The following is a 26,214-nucleotide window of genomic DNA, read 5'->3' on the forward strand; positions in this document are numbered from 1 at the left end:
GCCTAATTGTCTGTTCTTTGTAAGCTGAAGTTATTGGCAGCTGCCACTGTCTCTACCACTCCATTCTAGATATGGCAAAACGAACCAGAGCTTGCTAATTGCAATGGCCTTTTCATCATCTCAAATCAAGCACTTTCACACAAGCCAGGAGAGGCAGCATCCTCTCAGACCTTTAGTGAGGTACTGTAAGTATAGCACTGAGCTCAGAGCTGGACAGGCACATTACCACCACCACCACTCTCAGGATGTTATGCACTCTCCCTGAGTAGCTGTGGGTATTTAGCACACAGCCCCACTGACCTCCTCTCTCTCTTTCCTTACCTGAATCCTATAACCCAATTTTTACCAGTCATTTACGAGGGTGGTTGGCAGGAGAAAGGATAGCAGGCTGGATGTGGGTGTAAGTGGGGGTGCGATGGCAGGGTGGTTGGAAAGTTCAGTGGTGCTGGATTGTGAAAGAGGGCAACTGGTCCTCCTGACAAGAGATCAATACTGTCCTCCGAGTGGTTGGAGTCAAGCTGCTGGGTCTGACAGGGGGCCGTGTGGCGTAATTGGATCAGGGGGCGCAGCAAGTCGCCTGCCCACCCCCCTTCAGTACTGTCACAGCTGTCACATGTCATCCCCCTGCACTGCTGTCACCCCAGGAGGCTAGTGGTTCTCTCCCTCTCCCCCTCCCCTTCGCACCCATGCAAATGTCCACTTAGCAGATGAATGCAGCCAATATTAGGCGCATTTTTCATGCTTTTATGCAAAAGTAAAATCTATGTCATTTGAGAATTTCATGGAAATAAAGTCACCATTTATTCAGAGCTGAAAGAGTGAAACCGCCTGTAAAAAGTGAAAATGGTTTGGTTCAGCTTATTAAAAACGGAAAGAAAATAAGGCTTTGGAAAAACAAACAATGAGGGAGTTGAGGATTAGAAGAAATAAGAAAGAAAAGGGAAAGACGAAACTTTATAGACAACATAATGAAAAATCTCTCTCTGCTATATTACCTCATATAACTCACCAGTAACACTTAATCCAAAACTATTGATTGACTGATGTGTAAGCTCTCAGAAAGTCTGTAAAATGAACCATGCATTGCGAGGTGTAGCTTGTTTTCCAATAAATATTGTAGCACTATTGCCAATGATCTATGGCCTTTCCAATCAAAAGAAGATGTGCAGTATCTTAATTAAGTTAATTTTAAATAAGTTACCTGATCACTTTAATCTGTCATTTTTCAGAAAAGCACCTGGGAGATGACAATCGATTTCAATGGGCAAGACCTGTGTGCTGTAAGAAGACAATAAAAGAGATCACGATTGTGTTCAGTCTAGATCACTGCTGAAATCAGTGTCTCTTTCAATTCCTAAAGGGAAACTGAGAATCTTTGGTTCACCGTGACTAAAACGCTTCCAAAATCTCTGTTTTATAGCGCCAGTAATTGTTCCCATTTCATCAAAAACAGCCTGAGCGCATTTGGAATAATCACAAATCATCTGACAGACGCGGATATTTCTGAGTGCAGACATCACAGAGCTGGGTGGATTAAAGACTAGTTAAACATTAAACAGGAATCCATATGTAAATTTACAGCACCAATTAGGAGACACTGTCTGTGATGTTATCCTCCAAGAGACTCTCTGCCCTCAATTTTCACACACTTAATCAAATTAAAAGCTTAGGAGTGGCGTGATTATCGGATTATCATTGATACATGTACAATTCCTTTTAGTTTGGGTAAATGAAGGGTGGATTCTGGTACAATCTATACAATGGTTGTTTGCTTTGGAAGAAAAAAAAAAAACCTAAGAATTGCTTACTTTTGTAACAGAGCAAATATCAATTTGTATTATATTTCCTAGATACAAAACGTTTACACAGTGGTTTGATTCTCTTCACAGGGAATTTGAATGTACAAAACAGTTATGTCTCTTCTTTGATCTTGAAGCTTGAACAGACACAAGCAAACTCTTAAAAAACACAGATGAAGCTGAATCACGGTTTCACTGATCTATGACACAAAGGCCTCCTTGTGGGACCGCACGTTCACCTTGGCAGGCTCAACGCTTCAGCGGCCACACGGATGTGGTTAACAAATGGGGAGAAAGCTGACCAACTTCAGGGCGGTTGCAGGCCTGTGCTAAGTGATCTGTATTCCCAGTGAATCTGCTGTTCCTTAACCCTGTGAAATTAAGACAACTTCCTGAAACTAGCCCTGCCGACCTCCAACGTAATGCAAAATTCAAAAAGCAGCATGCATCAATGTCCTTGAGTAAAAGGGGGGGAAAAAAACAAGACCAGAATACAGCAGGGATTTTTATTCAACTAAGTATTTTTGGAAAATCTTTAAGACCATCTACATTATACATAATATACAGCGCACCCCCCCTCTCCAACCCACCACCCATCTCACCATGCCACAATATGCCATGTGAGATGGTTGTTTAATTTTTTTCCCTTCTGTCTCTCATTTTTGGAGGCTTTTCCCCACAGCAGGAATTCCATGAGGCTATACCCAAATTTTGTCAAGGTGTTTTGTAGACATAATTCACCAGATACCACCTGCTGTAAGACAGTTAACAGTATAAAGAACAAGGCTCTTAGAGTATCGAAGGAAAGTAAAGATTGGCAGGTGAAAGTGAGGCTTACAGGCTGACCTACACACAAGACCTCTTCATCTGTGACTCATAATCACTACTCTGGGGGAGTCACATGGTCTGCTAAAAGGCAGCCAAAGCCATTATGGGGGTGCTTAAAACTCCACTTAAAGATCACTTTATAGCCTATTACTTTAACTGTGGTTAGGTATTTACATGACACCTCCAGCAGCTTTTTGGTTTGGTAATATCTGTGCTTGTGGGTAGAGCATCTTATGTGACTGTCTGCTGTGACAAAAGTAGTCAACATTCAATCCCTATATAAAGGCCTTAATCTCTGTTTGTCTACTGAGGATCCCAATGGGAGTGTATTAAAGAAAAAGACAAAAAATATACATTAATGGATGCACAGAACAAAAATCACACCTTACGACATTATCACGAAGCCTGAGATGCCCAATTTCTTCGTTTCTTGCGGGAAATATGTATGGTGGCTTCACATGCTGCTGCAGTTACACTGTGTATTACATGACCGAGGTCTGGTCCCCCAGCAGGATAAGCTCGGATCAGTGGAGACAGCCCCTACCCTGGGGTCAGCGGCGACCGCAGGACCGTGCCGCTTTGACGTGACGTTGAGCTGGGGCAATGGTGTGTAAATAAAGGGAGAGAATTGTGAATCTTGTCATGGCTGCAGTGAGCGCAGCAGAACAAGCAACGATGGTTGCCCCCAAACCTGACTGCGAGGTTTGCGGCTCTGTGTGGAGGTGGCCGGGTGGATGAGTGGCTGGGGAGGAGACTGACTGCCATCACTACATCTCACAGCCTTCCCCTGCCCTGACAGCTCAGTGACAATTCAAACAGCTGCTCACTGCTGACATATGACTCAATCATGTACACAAATGAATGGCCATATGAAAACAATTCAGGCTATCGGAGGGGCCATGGCAGGTATTCTGCTGTTAACAATTCAAGCTTTTCCTGAGCTACTTAATCATATCTGAGAAAGTATGACTCTGTATGCAGTAGTTGACTCTGGTCATTTACAACTTCCAAAACCCCCTTTCATTTTCCCCTGCCTCTTTAAATACATGGTATATAATCACGCTAAATAAAAGGCCATTATCAGACATTTTCTGACAATTAGGCTACAGATGGTTCAAAGTAATTATTGTACTTCAATATTTCTATATCCTGCTCTGTGTGAACTCCATGCATTGTGCAAATGTCTCCTCAACAAAGGATTACAATCAATTAAACATTTATGAAAATGGCATCGCATCCTGTACACCGAGCTATTTCCCCTGACATTTTGCACCTATTATACTTTCAGTCATTTGATGATGGTCCTGACTTATACTTGGACATTTTGATAAACACTGCTGACAGTGACTAGACTGAGACAAGGTAACTGAGTGTAAGTCTCTTTGAGACATCGGCTGGAAGCTCACGTAAACCGATTTGAAAGTTATTAAGACTGTTGAGAAATGTCTTTAACAAACAAATCAGAGCAAAACACAGTGATTACAACCATTACCTATATTGAAGGCACTGTACATGACTGAACCTTTTAAAAGGCCAAAAAAGCTGCTAAGGATTCTTTTTTTTTCCCTTTTCTCTTTTAAATCGAAGTGTGTAAATAACATGAATGGAAGTAAAGAGAAATATCTGAGAGAAATTATTTAAATTCATTTTGCCGACTTCATTTACACCAAACTCTTGATGTAGGTGCTTTTAACCTACAGCAGAAAAGATACAAACACAGTAAACAAGAGATGTGACTATGTGTAGGGAGTGTGTATGGGTTGAACTTGCAGACACCTTTATGACTAAAAAGATTCATATCCTTTATTTAGCATTCATATCTGTGTTTATGCATAATACCATTTCACATTATATGACTCGGTTTAATCAACAGGATTTACATGAAGCAGACTCCTTTACTGACAGAGCTCGTCTAATATGAGTGAGGCCATGGGGAGATGTTGTCAGTGTTTGCCATTGGGTTTGCTCATGGCTGAGACGGTGATGAATATCTCACCTCTGTATAGGCGGCTGATTTTAATTCATAGCGAAAAAAACTCCCCCAAAAAACTCACTTGTCACTCAAAGATTTGAAATGTCTAGAGATATTTTTTAAATGGCTGACTCAACGTGCTATTTTTGTAAAACTTCAGAATTTTGAATTACATGCAAATTATAATTAGCTTATAACCTTATAATTTCTGACTTCTTAATATGCTCTTCCAATATACAGTATTCATTCTACATAGTCTGTATGTCATGATATTTTATTGCAAGAATAAAGCTTGACGTTGTGCTTGCTTTCATGCATTTGTACAAAAAGCTCTACAGTTCATGCTGCTATTCTGAGGAAGAGTTTGAATAAACAGCATGGTTCATTCCATTATAATTCTCTATTCACCTGGCATATCATGGAAATTTCAACAGTCATAGCAGATTAACCTTGTCTGTGCTTCCTATGGGCCCCCTCTTTGATACATTTACATGCATCCTGCTCATAACCCCCGTTTAGCAAATTATTGCTTTTCCATCTTTTTCTCACTGACTTGACCTTCCTCTTGCAAAATAATCACAACTCTTATGCTGGAATATTTAGTCATAGTGATTATATAAATAATGAATGCATTAAGGTTGGAGTATTATCTTTGTATCTAAATGCAAGTGGCACTGAGGCACTAAATAAGACTTACTTTAATACATTCACTAAATGTTGCTGCTGTAGTAGCAAAACATAGTTTAAATCACAGGAAGGCTCAAAATTTAAAATCAAAATAATTTTTCAAAATAAATGGAAGATCATATGTCAATGAGACAGTAGCTCATCCACCTCACGATCAATCACAACTCCCAGGTCATTGTAATGTGTAAGTACAGAAAGTAATATACGATTTCCTGTTGTTGGTTGGCTGTATAATAAAAACTAAAGACAATAAAAGTCAAAGAGAATGAAAAATATGACCTTAATCACAATTTAAGTGAAAAGCCATCAGCTGGTCAAGTTGAATAAGCAACTTACATCAATTTAACTGACCAATAAGAGTAGTTACTCATATGAATTGTAGACAGATAGATGGATGACAGATGACTGATTGTGGCATCATCGGTCTTTTGGCCAAAACTGTCAAACACACTACTGTGTAACTACATCAGTGTAATATTGTAAATTAAGTTGATGCTGTGGTGGACACGTAACTCTTTTGATATTCATCCCGAGTTGATTCAGATTTGCATTTTCAAAGTGAAGAAAATGTTATTTTCACATAATTTTACCAGTTTTTGTACTTATATATAAAACACAGTTTACCGAGGATAGATACAGCGATGATTTGTGTCATTAATTCTATAAGCCTCAAACATTACAGATGCCATTTGTTTCACTGTTCTTTTTAATAATCGTTAGTTAGATTGACTTCTTTTAGAAGGAAGCTCATAAAACAATATCCAATTTGGAATTGGAAGCCTCAGATCACAGCAATATATTTCTATTTTATCTGAAGCAAATGTTTACCAAAATACAGTGTCAAAATAGCAAGTTTGAATCACACACACAAAAAAATAAGCTGTCCAAAAAAGTGGCATCACCACATTTCTTAGCTGCAACTTCCTCAAGACGTCACTGGTTGCATGGCAACTTTTGCACCTAATTTAAATAGGTTTGAAACAAATTTTTAAAAAAAAAGACAAGCAGCCTAGATTTAGTTACATTTGGACAGAATGAGGTTATTAAATTCCCTTGTTCTGCCTTTTAGTCCAGAAAGCAGATAAGTGTTTATTTCAAAATGTTTCAGCAATATTATACATCTTTGAAATTACAAAACAGGCCATGCTGCATTTATGATTGGTCCACATGTGGTTCACTTACAAAGGTAGCATGTTTAAAATGCAACTAGTCAGTGACATCAGTTCAGCCATTTCTACGGGCGCTACTAAAAAAACCCCACAATGTTGTCTTTGGTGCATCCCTGGCAATCACAAGTAGTACCTCTTCCCATGACATGTTTTGTCCTCTGAGCAAAGTTGCTGACATTGTTGAGGGATGAGTGGATACACAAAAGAGCACTGCTTGAGATATGCTTCGCACTACACTGTATTCACACTACTCTAAACAAATTAGTAATGGTATCCCCAGGTGTATTGCAGAATATACAACTGTGTGATTAGAATATCCATATGCACTGTGGGACCCAAGGTATGTAGAGGGAGATATGAACCTTCCATACAAATATGAAAATCAACAGTGTCCCCCTATTCCATATATAATCAGTGAGCCCACTGCAGGAAGAGATATCAGGCTAGCTTTCCATTTGGTGATAGTGACATGCGGCGGCATTAAGAAATCACCCTGAATGTGCCGGAGTAGATAACTGAACATGTTGGGTGTCTACTGGAGATATATTTACACAAAACAGGGAGCAGACAGGGTAGATCTAATTGACTAGGTAGCAGTTTGCCAAGGTTGGTGTGGCAGGTCTCAGAGTCGAGTGGATGAGGGGCTTACAGAGAGGCCGTCAGAGAGCAAAAGATTAGTGCTGACGTCTCTGCCACATCAATTACAACCTGCTGCTTGGCTGGGGAGAAATCCCCACGACTGCCTCTTCAAGGCCACCAAGCACAAACTGGGTGTGTCAGAGGTCGTCCAGGGGAGGAAGCAAAGGGCCTCGGCCGTCCCAGTGGGAGTCACTCCTGTGAGCTGGTAGTTCAGAGTCCCCTGTGGAGGGAGGTGCCACAGAGAGTTTCACAGCAAACACCAGACCTGCCACTCAGTGAAGCCACAAGGTCCGACACAGTTGGGGTAGTGGAAAGAATGGAGACTACTGTATAGCTTAGGCTATTTTTCCTACTGTCTATGTTTTTGCATAAATGTATAATAATAATCTCATACCATATACATTAAACGGCTTCTTCATTACAAGTCATTATGCCTAATTTAGCAGTTATCAAAACACCAAACCCACATGCAGAGCAGGGATGAGAATCTGTATCTAGATAATGAAATTTAACTCGTTCAGTAAGAGTAATACTATTAAGTCTTCCATGCAGATTATTCTATGAAAACTGAAAGAAATGTTTTAAAGATTTTGTTTATTTAAACACACTTATTGAGAATAAGCTCTCTATCAGTGTTAAAAGTAAAATTCTGGGGGAATTGTTATTGTACTTCGTTGTTAAATCCAAATGACTTCTACTGTAATTCCAAACACTGCTCAGCAGACAAGAACACAATGCCTGGGTGCACTGGCCACCAGGCCAGAACGGCATGATGCCATCACACAGTGTTAGGTCTCCTAATCTGCTTGTCTGTTGTTGTTGGACCAGTCAGAACCCCCACCCCAGTTCATCCAGATCTACATCCTTGTCAGCAGGGGGCTGACATCAGGCATTAGCCCGTGGGGCCTCTGATAGTACCAACACCTTCGCTTTTGGCTTGAACCCCTACCACGAACTCCACCACCAGGCAAAGAAGAACTATGACTACAATGTCCAAAGCACTCAGACTGCTAAATTATTTTTCTTGATATGAGTGTTGCTTCAGCAGCTATGTTATACTTCCACTGTTCACAATTTTACATCTTCAGGCTTTTGTGCTATTATTGGTTATATCAACATTACATCTACTTTATTCTCTATTGTCAACTTCCAGTCCCATCGTATATACAAATGATGTCATTCAACCTGTCATGCATTGTGTGGCGAGGACAGAGGCAGAACAGCATGATGAAGATCTAAGAAGATCAATCCTTTAGTTGACTAAACAAGTAGAAAATGGTACTTCAGAGACTCAGAGAATGGCATCATAATCCCATTAACTTTAATTAGATTTATGTGATGCTCACCTTTCTTCTGTGACAACAAATTAATGATAAGCCAAAGAGAATTAAAACAGTGGTAAGTGAAACCCTTTTCTTCCCCCTAAGGCTCTCTACTGGGTCCCAGCCTCACCTAAAAGCTCATGAGAATTTAGATCAAGCCCCTCCTGTGTAGAGCTGAGTGAGACCGGCCATAAATTGCTAATAGACTAAATGAAACGAGGTAGGAGGCTCCTGCTCAGCAGCAATTACCCCTTAGATGTAGTCATTCATATCCCTGCATGTCTGGTTTCATCAGGGCAGCACCGGCACTTTGTCAGGCTGTCTTTGTTGCACAGCATCGGGTTGGTTAGAGGACCGACCATAGAACCGATATGCAGGGGAGCATTTGAAACAACAAAGTGCCGTTTGACTGGCTGGCCGTTCACAAGAATGGCACCTCTTCCTGCCTTTCATGTAGCATGGGTTTGTATAATCAATTATTAATCAAAGTTGCGTTTTGAAACTGAAACTCAAAGACACGTCTGCCACACTTAAGTAACTCCCTGTGTTTTTTATTTGCTTGGTTGCCTTTTCACTGCTTTATTTACGATGCTCTCGCGGTGTTTTAGATGAGTTACTATGAAGGCAAAGTGTGTCTTAATGGGATAGTGAGTTTATTTTGGGGGGCGCGATTTATAACAGCCAAAGGATTATTATGCCATATGATGACCGTGAGCTACAGTGAGTTAAATGTCTATTCAATCATATGTTTTATACTGTGCAGAAAATATGTTATGTTTGAGTGGCTATTTGTCCACATATATAGTATTTACCTCACCAAAATGAGACTCATTAGGTCAGTTAGCTCCTTTTTAGTATATGAAAGCATGACAGGTCTGTGTATTTAGAAAATACATAAAATGACAATTTTGGTGCTATACATACATATACAATATATACACATACATTTTATCTATAAATAATATATATAAATCTTTTTAATTAAACTGAGTTTAAATTTCTACTTTTACACTGAAGACAAAACAGAGTTAAACCAGATAAGGACTACAAGAAAAAGTAAAGCCGAGAAACAACAACAAGCTTGCCGGCTGAATCAATAACAGAGTATTGATGAAGATCTGCCACATCAGAGTGTGTGCTTTAAGATTTTGGTCTTTTTGGCCTTACAAAGATTTTAACAGAATTATTAGATCTTTGTAAAGAGGCACAACAAATATATCTTGTTCAGGATGGAAAATTGTGACTCATGATTCATTAATTTAGTTTTTCTTCAGCAACAGAGGATAAATCAAGCTCCTATAAACCTCTACAGTTGTTTTAGCGTTCATTTTTCAATGGAAGATAACTGAACAAACACCTATGAATAAATATTGTGCCACTTGCAACTCAATTCAACCACTTGATAAAAAATTCATCCATTGTTTGGGAAACTCGAAACTCTTCTGTCCACCTTTTCTTGTTAGACAAATTGAAGTGTGCACTGAGGGAGGGAGACCAGCAGTAAACACAGAGAATCTATTTAGCCATCCCATTCCAGGGCTGAGAGGAGCGCTGGGTCCTTCAAAGGCAGAGGCAACAATGTGAGTGACATCAGGTCATCCTGCCTCCTCACAGTCACCTGGCTGATAGAATTGTTCTGGGGGGAGATAGGAGGGACGTATGAAGCACAGCTTTTTTGTCATTGCCATATCTTATGATTGATGGCTCCATGGCCGCAGTGAATCTGCCCTTTTTAAATAATTTATGTGGCCCACCGCTATGGACAAGTAGCTTATAACCGGGTTGTTATTTTTCCATTGACTGGAGAGATCAATACTTTAAAGACATGACATAGCCACTAATGAACTACTTAAATGGATCTCTGGAGTGCAAAACAATTTACTCAAAGCAAAGAGTGAAAACACTTTTATTGCTCTCAACTGTAAAGTTCTACTTTAATGGGTAAAGTGTAAACAAGAAGAAAAGTGATGTCCAGCATTGGAGTCAATTCTACTTGAAGTGAAATTGCAATCCAAATAAAAAAAAGCTCTATTTTTGAATTCTTAAATGCTGGAAATCACTTTGGTAATGTGAATTTGCATTAAATCTAGCCTGGTGGAGTGTCCTGAAAGTGACACTTCTAAACCCCAAATAAGCAGAGCAATTCCCTAAAACAGCCCAGTAGAGTTGCACGTTGTAAATCAAAAGGCCGCTGTTCATTCTCCCTCTAACAAAGTGACAAATTAGGCAAACAATAGTGTTTGAATTCTTATTAAAGTTGATTAATTCATATCATTAGCTGATCGCACAACAGCTCATAAAATATACTAAATTAATTTCTTTACTGTGATTAATACATGAAACACTTGAATTAACATCAATAAATCAATTTGTGAATCAATTACATTATCATGTTTAAATACAGAGCTAATAGTGTACATTAACTAGAAGTGTAGAAGTGATCATATATCATTTGGCATTGTAAAGAGGAAGAGCAGAGGAGCATCCTTAAATGATCAACGATTAAAGAGATCCAACTCTTAACCTTAATAGGTCCCCGTACAACTGCACGATGATGTTACTGCGAGTTATCTACAAGGAGAATCTGATGTAAGCCAAGCTTCCTTTAATCTTAAATTAATTCAGTACAAGATTAGCGCTGCTGATGCATATAAGTGATGTAAACTCGGACAGCAAACCCTCTGCAAATGCACTATTTTAACAATACTGATACTAAAACTGAGGCTGGGGTCATCTCAAACAATTATTCTATTTGATACATAGTTTTCCTGCTTCAAGCTAAGCCTTTTCCCCCCCGTTTATGTTAAGGATACTATAAGTGAAGTGAAGACAAGATGCTTCATCCAATTTAGCACCTGGAAACTGCCTTGTATAAGTGACTGCTTGCTTCACTACGAACAAGCCAGCTATGAAAGGCACGTCAAGACTTCTTTCTGGTTGCACCGTGGAGAGCTACACACTGTAGCTGCCTTAAAGGGCTGCTGCACAGAGGTGTGAGAGGTCCTCTCAACCAGATGTTGTGTGGATCAGTCAACAGAGCTAACGTGACACACTTTGTAGAGAATTACACTTCTACCACAGCGAGCTTAGGGCCTATATGGTCTCGCTAATAAACCTGGACCTTGTAATGGCTGTCTGATCACTCAAACGTAGGAGCAGTAGCAACAGGAGGACAAGGAAATGTCATCCAACATGGATAGAAAATGTACCTCCACCTTTGTTTAAGGTTCATGCGGGCTGAGTTTGATTGGTTTCTGTGTTTGTGCCAGTGCTGACTTGTTAGATGTTATACGCACCAGACTTAAGAGTTTTTTTTAACCACTTGGCCTGCTGGGGAACCTGGCTGTCCAATATAGGCAGGGTTTATGAATGAAGCTCTACTAGACCTTAAGGAGCTGCACTTAACATAACCTGAGCAGATGAACAGTAAAATAAAACTACTTATAATGGCCAAACCTAATGAATTGCAAGAACATTTGGTGGTATTATTATTATATAAGTGAATCAATAAGGCCAACTGAATTTTTTATTGCCATTACTATTGACAGATTTAATAAATATTAGAAATATGTTATTTTAACCCCCAAATATGTTGACTTCTGGACAAACTATTGGTTGGCGTTGGTATATATATATATATATATATATATAGATAGATATGGATCAATGCATTGTTGATTTTGCTCTTTTCATAAGGTTTATTGACAATCCGAAAGTATTGATCGCCACACTTGTCTTTATCTCCATGGTTAGTCTGTGGTCTGTACATACCTTTTGTGTGCAATATCCCATACATGTCATCTGTAAACAATAGACACACTGTGACATAATATCAATGAAGCAACAGCATAATATTTGCATATCACAAAGGTTCCACATGACAATTATTTAATAAATTAAGCCACCGATGTGTCTAAATGTCCCTTTCTTTTTACAGTTCTAATAATTATAATCCCTTTAAAAACTCCAGAGTTAATCCAAATGCCACTTAAGAAGACTTTGTTTGCTACACATGTAACAGCCACCGGCCTCTTGTGTCTTCTTCCATAGCTACTGATGTATTCTATGATAAAAAATAAAAGCCGTACTTATAAAATGCATGAGTGAATCAAAATGCTTACAAACTTGAAACAATCCATTATTATAGAAAGGATTGAATTAACTCCACTCTTGCACTAAGAATTGTTTGATGCCTTGAAAGATAATTTGCCATGTAATTCTTTTCACCTACACAGATGCACCAGCATACGAGGCGTACAGTTTTTGGGGTTTTTTTCTCCCTTACCATGATAACAACCATTAATTCATCAAGAGTAAATAAAATATTTTGTTGGGAAGGGACATTAATTATCACATTCATCTGCTTGCTGTTCCAAACTGAGCTATAATGAAATGTGCTGTAATAGAGATTGCTCTTGGGGAGGCAAGCCGTTTATGAATCGCTAGAGGTGCAGCAGCTGCCTTCCCCCTTGAGAGATAGAAATTTATGCCGTATACCCTGCTGATTGTTGAGAAGGTAAAGAACCAATAGCAGCATGTTCAGAGGTTTAATTTAAAGTGTGTTTCTCACTAGGCTGCTCACAACACTTAATTAAACTCTGCTGTTTTGGCAATGACAAATGCTGTGGTGCAGGAGGAAGCTGGGCTGCTGTGACTGAGAGGCTTTTGTAATTTCTTTCATGTGCAGCGATGGCCAGATCCAGGTCAGAAACTGTAGAATTAAAGAACTAAACAAGATTCAGACATGGGGAATAGGAGGGCAAGGGGGTGGGCGGTTACAGTCATTTCTTTCGCAGGAACACATCTATTTTTCTCTCTTTTTACGTCCTCTTTTTCATTTTTGGAAAGTTTTGTCATAGATTTATGAGGGCTTAGCTCCCGTGCCTGGTTTCCCGCACGTATTGCCTTTCACACTGTCGTTTCCTAAGGCATGTGTCTACTTGATGGAGACTTCAACATTTTACTGAAAGGTATGATGAATAAAATGAATAGCATGTTCCTGCACAGAATATTGTTCCTATTATTTTGTAATGGTCTGATCTTTCTATTAAGTCTCTTACCATGACTCTTGATTTGCAGAATCATATTTTTTACCACAGGAAACATTAAGTTTAAAATATTCAAGCAAGTGCGAAATTTAACTTCAGAGGTCTAACACACAACATCAAACTCAGAGCAGTCAACAAACTGACAGGGAGTGACTAATAGCTTTTTTTCAGGGTATAAATCCAATTCATGCCAAACAAAAATCTTATTTTGTTTCTGTAATGGTATGAACCGTATTACTGTGCATTTCATGAGATTCATTTAAAAAGGTGGAGCCAGTCTAGCACACAGCCTCTGCAAAGCCCTGCTTGCTGCCGTGTTATGAAGTCGCAGAACTCTGGCTATACTACCAGGAAATAACCACAAAGATGCCTGCGAGGCATAAACAGGAGCTGGAGCATTTCATTCAATAATGTAATCCATACTTTTAGGTAAAAGACTTAAATTCTTATGTACTTTTTTATTACTTGAGTGAATGGCACCACACATTTTGTTTCCTGTCACATGTCAATCTTTTTACGCAGACCTTTACCACAACTGTATAAATAAGTAGTGTTTTTACTGGTACAAAGCAAATAACAAGTCACATGATACAATTTCAAGGTGTTTCCCATGAGCACAAGCTCCTCAAGATTTAGTACCTTTAAATGCTAATACATCCTATTTTAGTACATTAATCTTTTTCTTTTTTGTAGCCTAATGTTAGATACTATTATTAAACTCTATATATAGAGTCTGTAGCTTATGTTTTTGCCATTTTCTCAAGGCAAATTCTCTCTCCAGTGCAATACATTAATAGATATGGACAGATAATTATAACTGTCTTCAGGAGCATGTAAGAATGTATCTACCCATTCATTTTGAAATTTAGTACAAAAACACCATTAGAGGTGAAAATGTTGTGACTGTGAACGTGAGTATTAAATATAAAAACAGAAGCACGCATATGTAAACAAAACAAAACAAAAAAACAAGAAACATTGTGTTTATTTAGCTGCTCATATAGGGGATGCAAACAGCTCTATATGTATTTTGGTGTTCTGTAAATGCCAGGGAGACACAGCAGCATCCGTTGGAGTTAACGGTGCAGCACTTTTGTGTTCAGTAGCACAAATCATTAATCATGAGGCCGGCCATATTCTTGTAGTGCCTGTGCTTTCATTACTGGGCCTAATTAAACAGTTCTGTGAACTGGAATCTCAGATTCCTCTGTTACAGATTATCATTAATTATGGTGAAAGTGCTCAGAGATGTTGGACTCAATTATATTCTGCTCAACCCTGGCAGTGGGGTGATTCATTGTTCTGAGCACTCCACAGCCGTACTGTCTCTGCTTATCACCAACCTCCACTTTTGTAAATTGGGCTCTGCCAGCCAACAAACTAAGAATTATGTGCTGCTTTTTTCATTACAGACATGTTGGAGGAGCACAGACCAATTAAGGGTGGGATATTTTGTGTGGAGTGATGAGGCAGGCATTGGTGCAAGGAGATGGGGGTTGGATGGGGGTACTAAGGGAATGAGCTCACCACCATGCTTAAGTTGGGGCTTTATTGCCATGTGTGGTGGATCTCTCCACCAGGTCTATTGACTGATTATGCTAAGCATATTTTCTCAATATCTCAATGCTCTCAGTATTGTAATTGTAAAATTAGAATGTGGACAGATATGATACTGATATTTCGCTGCCAGTACTGTATACAAACACAGATTTTCAGTGTTGTGGAGAAGGGTTTAAGTGGAGATTTCTATTATAGTGGCAGCTTGGAGTGTGTCTAGCTGGGAGGAAAGTGATAACTTTTCATAATATTTGTGTATGACATGCAACTTTTTATGCAGCTGAACAATGTCAATATTACTTCTTTGGTCTTATGCAGGGTATGTGGGGGTCTATGATGGAAACAGTGTATGAATGAGATTATTGGTCACCTTTTTTGAGGGTCAGAGAATTGAGAGGAAAATCTGAATCAAAGGGAAGTCGACGTTCCAGTGGTAAGCTTAGGCCTTAGCGGTTTGTACAATTTCATATGCCACAGTAGGTAGTGATTTTAATATATATGAAAATCAGGGGGAACTGTGTGCAGGTGTTGCTTATAATATCACCAGTGGGAGATTTTACAAAGCAGGGCTGTTTTTGTTTCCTCCCACTACAGGGCTGTCTCAGAATGACTCAAAAAAAAAAAAAAAAAAATCAGTCTCACTTCCATTTACTTCAAAAATTAACACCTTGTGGTAAAAAGGGAGAGATGTGAGAGGAAGACAAAGCCCAATCTGAAATGTCAAAATTTAATTTCACAGTATCTTTGTTTTCCTCATAGTTCCTTAAACTATGGCTGATCTAATCCCATAATTCCCTCGGCAAAGGGGCAAGAAATGGGATTTTTCCTTCAAGTGACATAGCACCAGCTCATTGAAAATGTAATGCACTACTTCCAAGTCACAGGTCACCCGGCAATCTGAATTTTAAAAGGACTGTGAATAATATTCTGTTTTATTTTGAAAATGAACTTTGTGGCCTCCATCCTGAATCCAATATATGTCTTAATCTTCTGGGCTCTTGAAGCTCACATCTATGGAAGAAGGCCTTTGACTCCTGAACCTAATAAGGAAATCACTTGTTTTCTCATCCATCTTCCCAGTTTTATAGGGCCCAACGCAAAACAGTCTTTTATTTTAAAAGTATCAGATGAACTGTAAAATATGTGTTATATAATATCGAGGCATTTCTTCACTTTTATACGTACGGAAAAAAAATTACTCAAGAGAGCCAATACAACACTAATCTGTCAGTAAATATAATGATAATATTATTGTCATCATCATTGTTACCATTTTTTTATTATATTTTACAAATTCAGATAGGGTATCTTTTCCACAGTGCATCCTAAAGATGAAAAGATTATCATTTGGGCATTTATTGTTATTCTGAACTGAACGTGGCTGACAGTGGCAGTGAATTTCAGCGTTAATTACGCACTAACCTTTTCAGAATGGATATTTAGACATGCTGTGTCCTGCGACTCTGAATGTTTCAGAAATGAAAACATCCAACGCCCGATCAGTATCTACTCACATTAGCATAGTGTTTTAAAGCCCAGTGCCCTAAAACATGCCACGGAAATCCTCTCCTATTTATCTTAAAATAGCCACTTAACTTTGACTGACACTAATTCTTACTACATGAAACTGTAGAAACCCCTCCATTTCCCCCTTCTGTCTCTGTCAGAAAATTACAAAAGACAGAGTTTGTGATGTCCCCAGTGTGCAAATCCTTTTATTCTGTCAGATTACAGCATTTGATATGACGTAGTGCGGCATTCTGGCCTCACATGCCTGCCAGAAAGAAGGGACCTGTCAGCAGCAGAGGAGAGCAGTGCAGATCATCACTCTGACTGATCCACAGGCCCAGAGACTGTCATCTCCTCCGACTGTACAAGTCAACACAAATAAAAGTGAGGAAGCAAAAGCCATAATGACTGGGAGAGATCCAGGCTCATTGTGGCCATTACTTTTATTCAAACCTTACAGATGACATGATGTGAAAAATGAGCCTGTGTCTAGTCGGGTGCCCATTAGTGAGTGAGCACATTATCTCCCCTTTTTCACATTGAATCTCCTCCCTGCATGCAGTGGCAGATGCTCCCGAGGAGTCACTCACTTTTATGGGCTTTTGACTGCAGTACTCTTTTAAATACAGGGGCCTCCACTAGGCAGAGATGATGTATGGCTGTCAGTGCTCTTTACCTCACTGACAGATGCCTTCAGTGGATCCCTGCTTAAACCTTCTGTCTAAAACTAACGGGGACAGCTAACCTCTTCCTTCACAGAGCAGACAAGCATGCATCAAATTGATTATTGCTGGAGAGGGGGTGATTTCTAAAAAATCTCTATTACCAGACAATTACAGTGCAATTTACTTAAGTACAGTCTGAAGGCAATCATGAAATACAATTCCCCAAAACCCAAACGAGTACTATACTCAGAACCTAAAAATTATAAATATTGAATCTATTATATGGAGTATAGGAGAAGATAAATTTGATTACCACAAAATGAAGATGGACTAGTGGCCCACACAAAAAAGAAAAAGAAAAAAAGAGGAAGAAGACCCATTGAAGAAATGTTAAACCTCTCGATGCAGTAACACCGCTAATTGTTATCAAAAATCCCCAAGATGATGAAGGAAAATCGGTTACTTTGTCAGATTACTATGTTTAAGACGCATGGAGGAGACTGACAGGAAGAAGAAAAAGTGCTTCTCTTTCTTTTCCATCTATCTAGGTGGCAAATTTATGTGGTACACACTCAGGGAAAAAAAAAAAAAAAAAAACTTGCTTGGAGATATTTCAACCTATTTTTTGGCACATTTTCAAAGGAATGAAGCAACGCAAATTTACAAAGCCTCAACTTTGATATGAATTCTACAAATTCTTTCAGTGAACAGACATAACGGCAATTCTTTGCAGACTCTTGGCAAAACCCTCCATCTGATCTTTTAAGGGCTGATGAAATGAATATGTAAAAAGTGGAACTGTAGGAAAATAAGAAAATGTGTGAAGTGAGAAATAAACATAATGTCAGCTGAGAAACATGTGAATAAATCCCCTTTTTCATTCCCAGTGGCCAGTCATGCATCAGTGTACAGTGTGCTGCAGTGAGCAAATATTCAGCAGCATGGAAACCCCCAGAGAAGGTGGAGCTTATTTTTAAAATAACAAACTTTATTCTACAATAAGAAATACATCTAGATTCGGTGCTACAGAGCAAAGCTCAGAGGTTGTGTTCGGTGACAGGGAGCCTTGGCTTCTCTCAGGCATGAGTATGAACCACAGCCGCCTGGTTCAATCTAATCTCTGACAAGAAACAACAAGCCTTTGGGACACCCCTGGGGTCCACCTCAACACCACACAACATCATAAGCAGCTCAACTCAGAGGGTTAGATCTACTGTAGCTGTCAGGGGAGAAATATGTTTCCATTTTACTACTTCAGTGGCAAGGAAGACCATACAAATGCTCCTCTATTGCCTTCACTATTGCTCACTCGTTTGAATCTCTCTTTTCTCTCTTTCGCCTCTGTCGGTTTTCTCCCAGCACACATACTCAAGGGGTTCCTTGGTGACTGCGTCCCATTACTAGCAAATGACAGCTGCACAACAGAGCTGAATGTCCCCAGTGACTCTGTTCACCACATTCCCAAATCCAGAAGTGTGCAAGATAAACAGGATTTGGTAGTTTCAACCCAATTCACTTCTGTCTGTTAAATTAGTCATTTGAAAAAAGTTGTTCCAGGGATCAACAGTTATGCAAAAATTGTTATAAGATATTAATATTTTCTGAAAGAAATTACAGCATTTTATCATTCCCTTGTCCAACACACACAAACTTATCAGCTGAGCAATGTTAATTTATCAAAAGGTGTCAATACTTGTCAGTGAAGTACTAAAACCAAAGATATACAGAGAGCAGTTATGCAAACTTAGTTTCATAATTTTTAATCAATTCCAATTAGTATATTTGCAAATACTGACAATATGAATGGTATGTCAATATTATATACTGCAGTATCTAGGCCATTTTTTAAATTATATGTTTATAATTATTACTGATTCCAATAAGCCTATTTCAGTAACAGTAAAGTCAATTGCAACAGGCTGTCATTAATTTCAGCAGCAAGGTGACTAGGTGACCATTTTATCTGGTCACAGACAGTAAATTTCAGTACCACAGGGTAATGTTAATACCATCAGGGCAATGCCTGTTATGCACAGAAGGCTTCACAGTATAATAGTTTATAGACGCAAGTTACTGTTGACTGTTCACATTGTTCACACTGTTCAGACAGTCTGTTCCACTGTCAGTGTTTATCCAAACATACTAAGTTCCAGTGATTCCACAAGGATCTCAGGCATGATTGTGTTAATCACCTGACACACCTGATTTACCGATTCATTTTCCCCATTCATCTTGGGCAAATGTAGCGACAGCTTGCAATCTGTTTGTTTTGAGTTGTCAAAAAGGAACCAAAGGCATGTATCAACACGGAATAAATGCTACTGCAAGATGTCACCGGCTGCACATGAGATGATGAATTGCAATCATATGTTAATCAGTCGAAGTTGCAGTGATGAGTTGTTTACATGGCGTTCCGTCACGAACCTTGGGCTGCTTTATAGATATGGGTTCTCAAACTGACAGGAGCAGGTTGCCATTTGTGGTACTAATGAACAGCCTTAACTTTTTTTTTTTTTTTTTGTTCTTTTTATCTTGTTTGTTTTCCAGCACCATAGGAACAACTAAAAATGCATTTATGGATTAAAAAGTGTCTTCAGTGAAAAATTAGCTGAGTTTGCTCATGCGATTATAATTACTTTCTTTAAATTTGGCCGCTTGTTATTGTTGTTACAAAATGTATGCACGACGAGCGCTGCTAAGACTGCCTGACAATACTGCAAAACCAGTAGCGTTTTCATCCTTCATCACTCACTGTATTGCTCTCTGACATGCATGCAAAACCATGTAATGTATGTGTGGGTGTGTGCGTGTCTGTTGTAGAAAGCTGGCCACAGAGCAAACAGCAGTAGGTCCAGCAACAAGGTCAATACTAGCGTAAGTACCTTTTTATTTCCCTAGCCTCCCACAGTGTTAGATCCCACAGTTTGTCCAGCAAACGTACTAATGACTGGGATAGCCTTTCTGCTTTGCTTTTGGTTTCCATTGGTAGGAGAATGGGCAGGAGCTAGCTGATACTTTAGTAATTAGAGGACACTAATATGACAACACATACACAATCTGTAGACTAATATTGAGATAAAAGGGAATTAGGTACAAGAATCAATATCTCAGATATTAAAACGACCTTAGTATATATATTAACAATATTTTAGCACATAATTTAAAAAGAATATCTAAAATATAATTATTCTCTTCTATTATTAGTATTCAATAACAATATCTCAGAAGTGACCTAACTGTACCTGAAATTTTCTTTAAAAATAAATGTGGAGCTACTTGGTACGGTTGATAAAGCAACATTATTATCAGGCATATTTTCATGCAATAATTAACAGCACACTACTTGACAACATTGATGGCTCTGCAATCTTGCATCCTGTCCTACTGGCTCAATACAACCTCTGTCAGTCATCTAAAGTGTACAGTAATGCTGGGGGGTTATATTTGATGCACTGGCATATTATTTCTTCAAATGCTGCTATAGTAAAAGTAAAACAAACAAAAAAAACACCTTCATGTTTCAAGAGGTGTAAATGTATTAAATTACTTCACGCCAAGAACACCATGCGTTCAGGAGCAGCCTGTATTAGATGCACACCTTTTTTCATCATATTGCAAAACAACTGAGATCAGACTTCAAATTAATAACCCACAATAACACAACAAGGGACACTAGGGTCATTTCTGGTCATGCTGCATCTGTGCCGATATTATCAGCCAATATTCATTTACTGATCTATTGGTATCAGCATTTAACTGCCAATAAATGAAAGTAAAGAAGAAACAAGGAGAAGGTCTCTCAACAATGCCATCAGTGTTGTTGCATATTTCGTCCACCAGAGGGCACGTCACTATTGGCATCACATGTTTTTGAATACCACAAACACAATAATCAGCTAATCTGAATAGAAGCAGGTAGAATAAATAAACAGCTACACTTAAAAAATGTAAGAGAAATCTGTTTATAAAAATCAGTTAAGAAAAAAAAAAAATAGTCCTATATTTCATACTATCTGATTTCAAAAATCACCAAATATCGGTATCAGTATCGGTCGTAAAAATTCTGTATCAACTGGGCTCTAGAGGACGTGGCACTATATGGCATTACATTTAACCAAAAAAAGCATAACAGGCAGAAGGCTAAGCTTTGTGTCAAACATTAATTTTTTGATAAAAGACTCAGGGTAGAATATTTATGAGTTTTCTTGGGTGATTTTATTTTAAGCTATTTATGTTTCATTTCTTTTATGATGACATTCAAGTGTTTAGTGAGCCATTGTAAACCTTTATAAAGCCACTTTTTTGCAGGAATAGTAACAATAATAATAATAACAGTATTGTGACACACTGAAACTGCCAGAACCTTTAAAAATTACTGTGATGTCAATTTCTGCCCAGCACTAATGCACAGCACACTGCAAGTGAAGTATAGCGGTGAAAGCCCATGAAGTTTTTAACTGTTAGCTGATGCTGCCTTGAGGACTTGATCAATCCTGCTTAATGAAAATAGCCATGACTCTCTAAGGGATTTATTAAATAAGTGAAAATGCAAACAAGGTAATATTTTTAGAGAACTGGAAGTGACAATATAACGAAAGTAATTATAACAGTATATGAAAAATGCAGCGAGAGGCTGCTGTGTGTAAATAAATTAGAATCAAGAGTAAATAGAAACATCACAAGCACAGACACACTTATAAACTATGCTACAACTAAATTGCTTCCACACTCCATGGGCTCAATATGCGATTTAAAAGAACCTAGCGGTGGCAATATTCCTCTGATATGGTGTTTAGTTTTAATAGGAACCCTCAGCTCAAATATGAGCTGACAAACACAGCAAGACAAACACAGTCTCTCTCCGGCAATGAAATATACACTATCAAATAGACCTGTACCTTTTTGAATCCGCCGTGTGGGTGAAACTAAAGCGCAGAACAAACAGCATTCTGATATGGCTTTGAGGGTGATAACAGCGTCTGACAGGGTGGAGAGAGCAGCCTTTGGGCTCGGTGCGAAAACACAACCTGTGATTGACATGATTCCCTGGCCTTAGAGAAGTTTACCTTTTAATAAGGGCTCAGAGAGGCCCTCTCAACAGCCTAGGCTCTCACCGACAGCAAGGGACGTTTGGGGAGGTGTATGTGCATATGTATTTATGTGTGTTAGGCTTATTTGTGTGCATGTGTATCGACCCACATGTGTATCTGTGCCCACTTGTAGCAGATTTCAATCAAGGATTTCAGCCATGCCCAAATATCCCTTCTCTTTTGGGCTGAGTTGTTTGAAGAAAATGAGTGGATTCAGGATCAAGAGCCTTTCTGGAGGAATTTAAGTCTGTTTGAGGATTATGATTTCTTCATCCTGTACAAAGCCTGCAGAGACAGCTATATGCTAGCCCTTGGTGGCCGGGCTTAGCAATGCATTCCAGACTGCGATATAGAAGAGATAAAACCCAGGAAAGACATTACGGCGTTGGGCACAGATCTGCAAAATAAACAGGGAAATCTGAACCTTTCCAATTTTCATGTTGAATAATTCTTTCATGGTCTTAGAATATGCATGCTTAAAAATGTTACAGATGTGCTGTAATAGGAGGATATGTGGGAGGGTGAAGAAAGTTTTTCCTAGTAACCTCAAATAATACTGATGAAAACACTGCTCTTTAGCTGATAAACATAATTGCAAGCCCGCTTACTGCCTTTGTGAAATCCTGCAAACATTTCTCTGTACTTCTGACTCATGATTTCCTCTTCATGCCGGGGCTTGTTTCTTTGAACTCATCAAACTGCTGCAAAAGCCACACCTCTTTTCCTCTGACTTATAATTACAATTATCACGCCAACACATCCCCTGCCAGCTCTGCTCAGCATCTTCAGGTTTCAGCCAGGCTTCCTGCAGCATTGACAACATGCCGGATCTATTTCTGAGAGATGCCACAACTAACCTAGCCTCCAGTGAAAGCCACAGTGACTGTGAGGGCCACCTCGCATAAACTTCAGCTGATGAGAAAATAATGTCTGCACCGCGGCCAGCTACTTCTGGATCATCTCTGGAGCGAGCGCTGCTCAAATCTGTCATTATTTACCCTGTTTACAGCATAACCTGAAAGCAAAACAAGAAATCAATAGAAAATGGGGACAAATTACTGTAAGCATCAATATTTAAGACAGCTGAGATAAAGGGCTCTGAGCTGGTAATAGATTCTTTCCATTTACCATAAGCTTATTGAGAAGAGGGTTTGTCAATTGCTGATAAGCCCATTAGTTAGTTGTTGATAAAACAATTTAGTATCATTAAAGCTCTAAATATAACAAATAGAGCTTGTTAAAAGATAAGATTAATATCTAGCAATCATGTTGCCTCTCTTTTCTGGTGCATTTCTTTATTTTGACATAAACTTCAATGTAATTGTGTAGCTCATAATGAGAATTTACAGCAACATTATGCAGCAAAATCCAGTGAGTACGGTTGTTATGCATGAAATGATCCAACTTCTGATACCAAGTTGCCTCAGACTCTGACATTACAGAACAGAACGTTGATCTTGCCTGTCTACCAAGAATAATGAATATTACCACTAACTATTAGAATGTTAATACCATTATAAAGTATATTATTAATACATCGCACACCCAAATGTCCCAAGTACTTAAACAGATTAAGAACTGTAAGCTTAATTTTCCTTATAAATCCTACTAACTTGAATTATTTGAGTTCCTGGGACATTTTCTTCCTATTTAAGATGTAACTGATTGACTAAGCAAAAGATACGTTTTGTTGTTATGTGGACTGTGTAAGGAAAGTTTTTGCATTAGTAAAATATTATGTATGTTTTTCAAACCACGTTGTTGTACGTTTCTTCCATTATGTTTTCTTTTTATTTACTCAGGCTGTGTTTTAGTACCTTAGTGTTGGATTAGAGAAGCAGTGGCACCATAGGTGGAGTGACACCCCTTTGCTGGTATCTACACAGAGAAAATTATTTCTGATCAGAGAAATTCCATGCATGACAAAAACAATATCAGGACATTGATTTTACTCACGCTACAGTCCTTTTGTGTGTTTGTGTACCTTTAATCCCATGGGGTATGACAAAAATGATCATAAGTAAAAATTAAAATGCAGCATGTAATCCAAGTACAGTTTACAGTGATTTTGAGAGTAAACATGCTTTATTCAGCAATAAAAGACACATAATAGAACACACACATAGACAGCTAAAACCTCCTAACAGTATGTGAATCTCAAGAGTGCTTTGCTTTGTTGTGAAGGTTACCTGACTTTGCTTTACCCCAGAGCAAAGAGACTCAACTCGCTTCACTCTTACATCTTTTGTTCTTGATCAAGTTTACTAAACCCCGTACAAAATGCAGCCAAACGCACGAAGCAAAGCGATCATCCCGGGCAAAGGAAGCTATGAACGAGCAGGAAAGAGGAAGTAGCATCTCCAACAGACAGTCGCAGCAGGGCACGGACTAACTATAGCCACATCAATGACTAACTCTCACAGCAAGGACACCTCCCTTCACTTTGAAAAGAAAATAAATTAAACAACAAAGGGGGACACTGACATTCACAGCCTTTCAGTTTTATTGCACCAAATAACTACTCGTCATACTTCCAGCACAGGATCATTGTTAAGTTCAGTCCATAAAAACAACACGAAGAAGAAGAAAAAAAACATTTTGAGAACAAGAAGTTTTCTTCCCAGCTGGAATGATGATTGCTTTATGAATTTGTAGTTGATGTAGAAAAAGGTTCCCTCATCTCCTGGCCTAATATGGTCATTCCAACACAGGAGGACACCCATCTTTGTACTTCTTCATGCATTACACACACAATCAATAATGGAAAAATATACACTGTGAAAGGCCTTAGTTGCACTGCCTACAAGCGGCATTGATTAATGATTTTGTGCCAGTTATGACAGCAAGGTGCATGCAGTGAAGAGAGTGGAAGGCCTTTTTAATAGTGCAAGGAGAGAATTAAATCAAACCCAGGAGGGCCTCCACTGGAAAGGAGAGATGCTGCATCTCTCTGCTCTAAATCACAGCTCTACTTAAGCCCAGCCTTCTCTTTCCCCATTTTTCTACATTATCAAAGGAAACCTGTCACTGCTGTCTATGGTAAAGTTTACAAATCATGATTTATCAGAGAGAGGATCTCTAAACACCTGTGTGAGAAAATAAGCATCCCCTGCATTATTATTTATAGGCCAAAAAGTTTGTTTAGTCTTCCTTTGACTTGAGAAAGCGTTTCAAAACTTTGAAATCCAAGTTTTGAAAAATGCATTTAAAAAGCATTTGATTCCATTTGCGTACCTGCATATGTCATGTCCAAACAACGTCTCAAGTCGTTAAGTCGTCAGTGCAAAAACAAGCAAAATGCAGCTTGATATTATCCCAGAGTTGGCTAAGTTAAATTTAAAATTCCGCAAAAACAAATTAATAAATAAATAAAATACACTAGGAAGAGAAACATGTTTAGCAGATTTATAACCTCTATTTTCTTTTCAAAAGGCTGGAGATTCTCAAATAGCCATGAGTCTTTATTTCTAACAACATAAGGGAATCCTAAGGATCCTCCTAGGTCTGCTGCTAGAGATGCAAACATCACACTTAAAACCTGCAATCCATACATTTAGCTCAGACATCTCTAGAAAAACAACATTTTAAATACACAGTACATTCTGAAATAGTCCATTACTTATTTTTAAACCTTTATGTCTTGAGAGCCCTAAACCACAACCCAGTTTTGAGACACTTTGTGCAGTGCAAACCAACAAAGCCGCAGAAGCTGGGGAGAGAAAATCCTTCTTACTGGCCACCAAGGCCAGTCGCTACCAGAATACTCCAGAAAAAAGCAGCAGCCCGAAAGCCATATAAAGAGAAGAGACGAACCCAGGGTGATGAGCACTCACTCTGTCTTCTCTTTGTTCCTAATACAGAACTTTCTCCAGGCATGAGCTTTCTGAGTAAGATATATACGACAGAATAACCACAGTGCTTTGTTTGTA

At 38.7% G+C, this 26,214-nt stretch overlaps 1 protein-coding gene across 4 annotated transcripts in view; it reads right to left on the minus strand.

The window, feature by feature from the left end:
• The window catches only part of LOC147311678 (uncharacterized), a 99,986-nt gene that overhangs the window by 65,366 nt on the left and 8,406 nt on the right, over window positions 1–26,214 (minus strand). Inside the window, exons 3-5 of one of the 4 annotated variants that reach the window (XR_015125466.1) lie at window positions 24,103–24,163; window positions 23,143–23,300; window positions 21,465–22,682 (exon numbers count right to left, since the gene is read on the minus strand). The exons of 1 other annotated variant lie outside the window; for it this stretch is intronic. Coding sequence is in view for 1 of the 3 variants with exons in the window: in XM_086267475.1 (XP_086123601.1) it covers window positions 24,103–24,163 (61 nt within the window). In the remaining 2 variants the exon portion in view is untranslated. Of the gene's footprint in view, window positions 1–21,464; window positions 22,683–23,142; window positions 23,301–24,102; window positions 24,164–26,214 lie in introns of those variants that run through there. 2 more of the 4 variants (XR_015125465.1, XM_086267475.1) reach the window with 2 other exon arrangements.

Source organism: Aulonocara sp. 'chitande type north' Nkhata Bay, linkage group LG16, assembly GCF_057382095.1.
Source record: "Aulonocara sp. 'chitande type north' Nkhata Bay isolate Kocher_YH1m ecotype deep benthic linkage group LG16, A_spYH_male_GT1.1, whole genome shotgun sequence".
Lineage (NCBI taxonomy): Eukaryota > Metazoa > Chordata > Actinopteri > Cichliformes > Cichlidae > Aulonocara > Aulonocara sp. 'chitande type north' Nkhata Bay.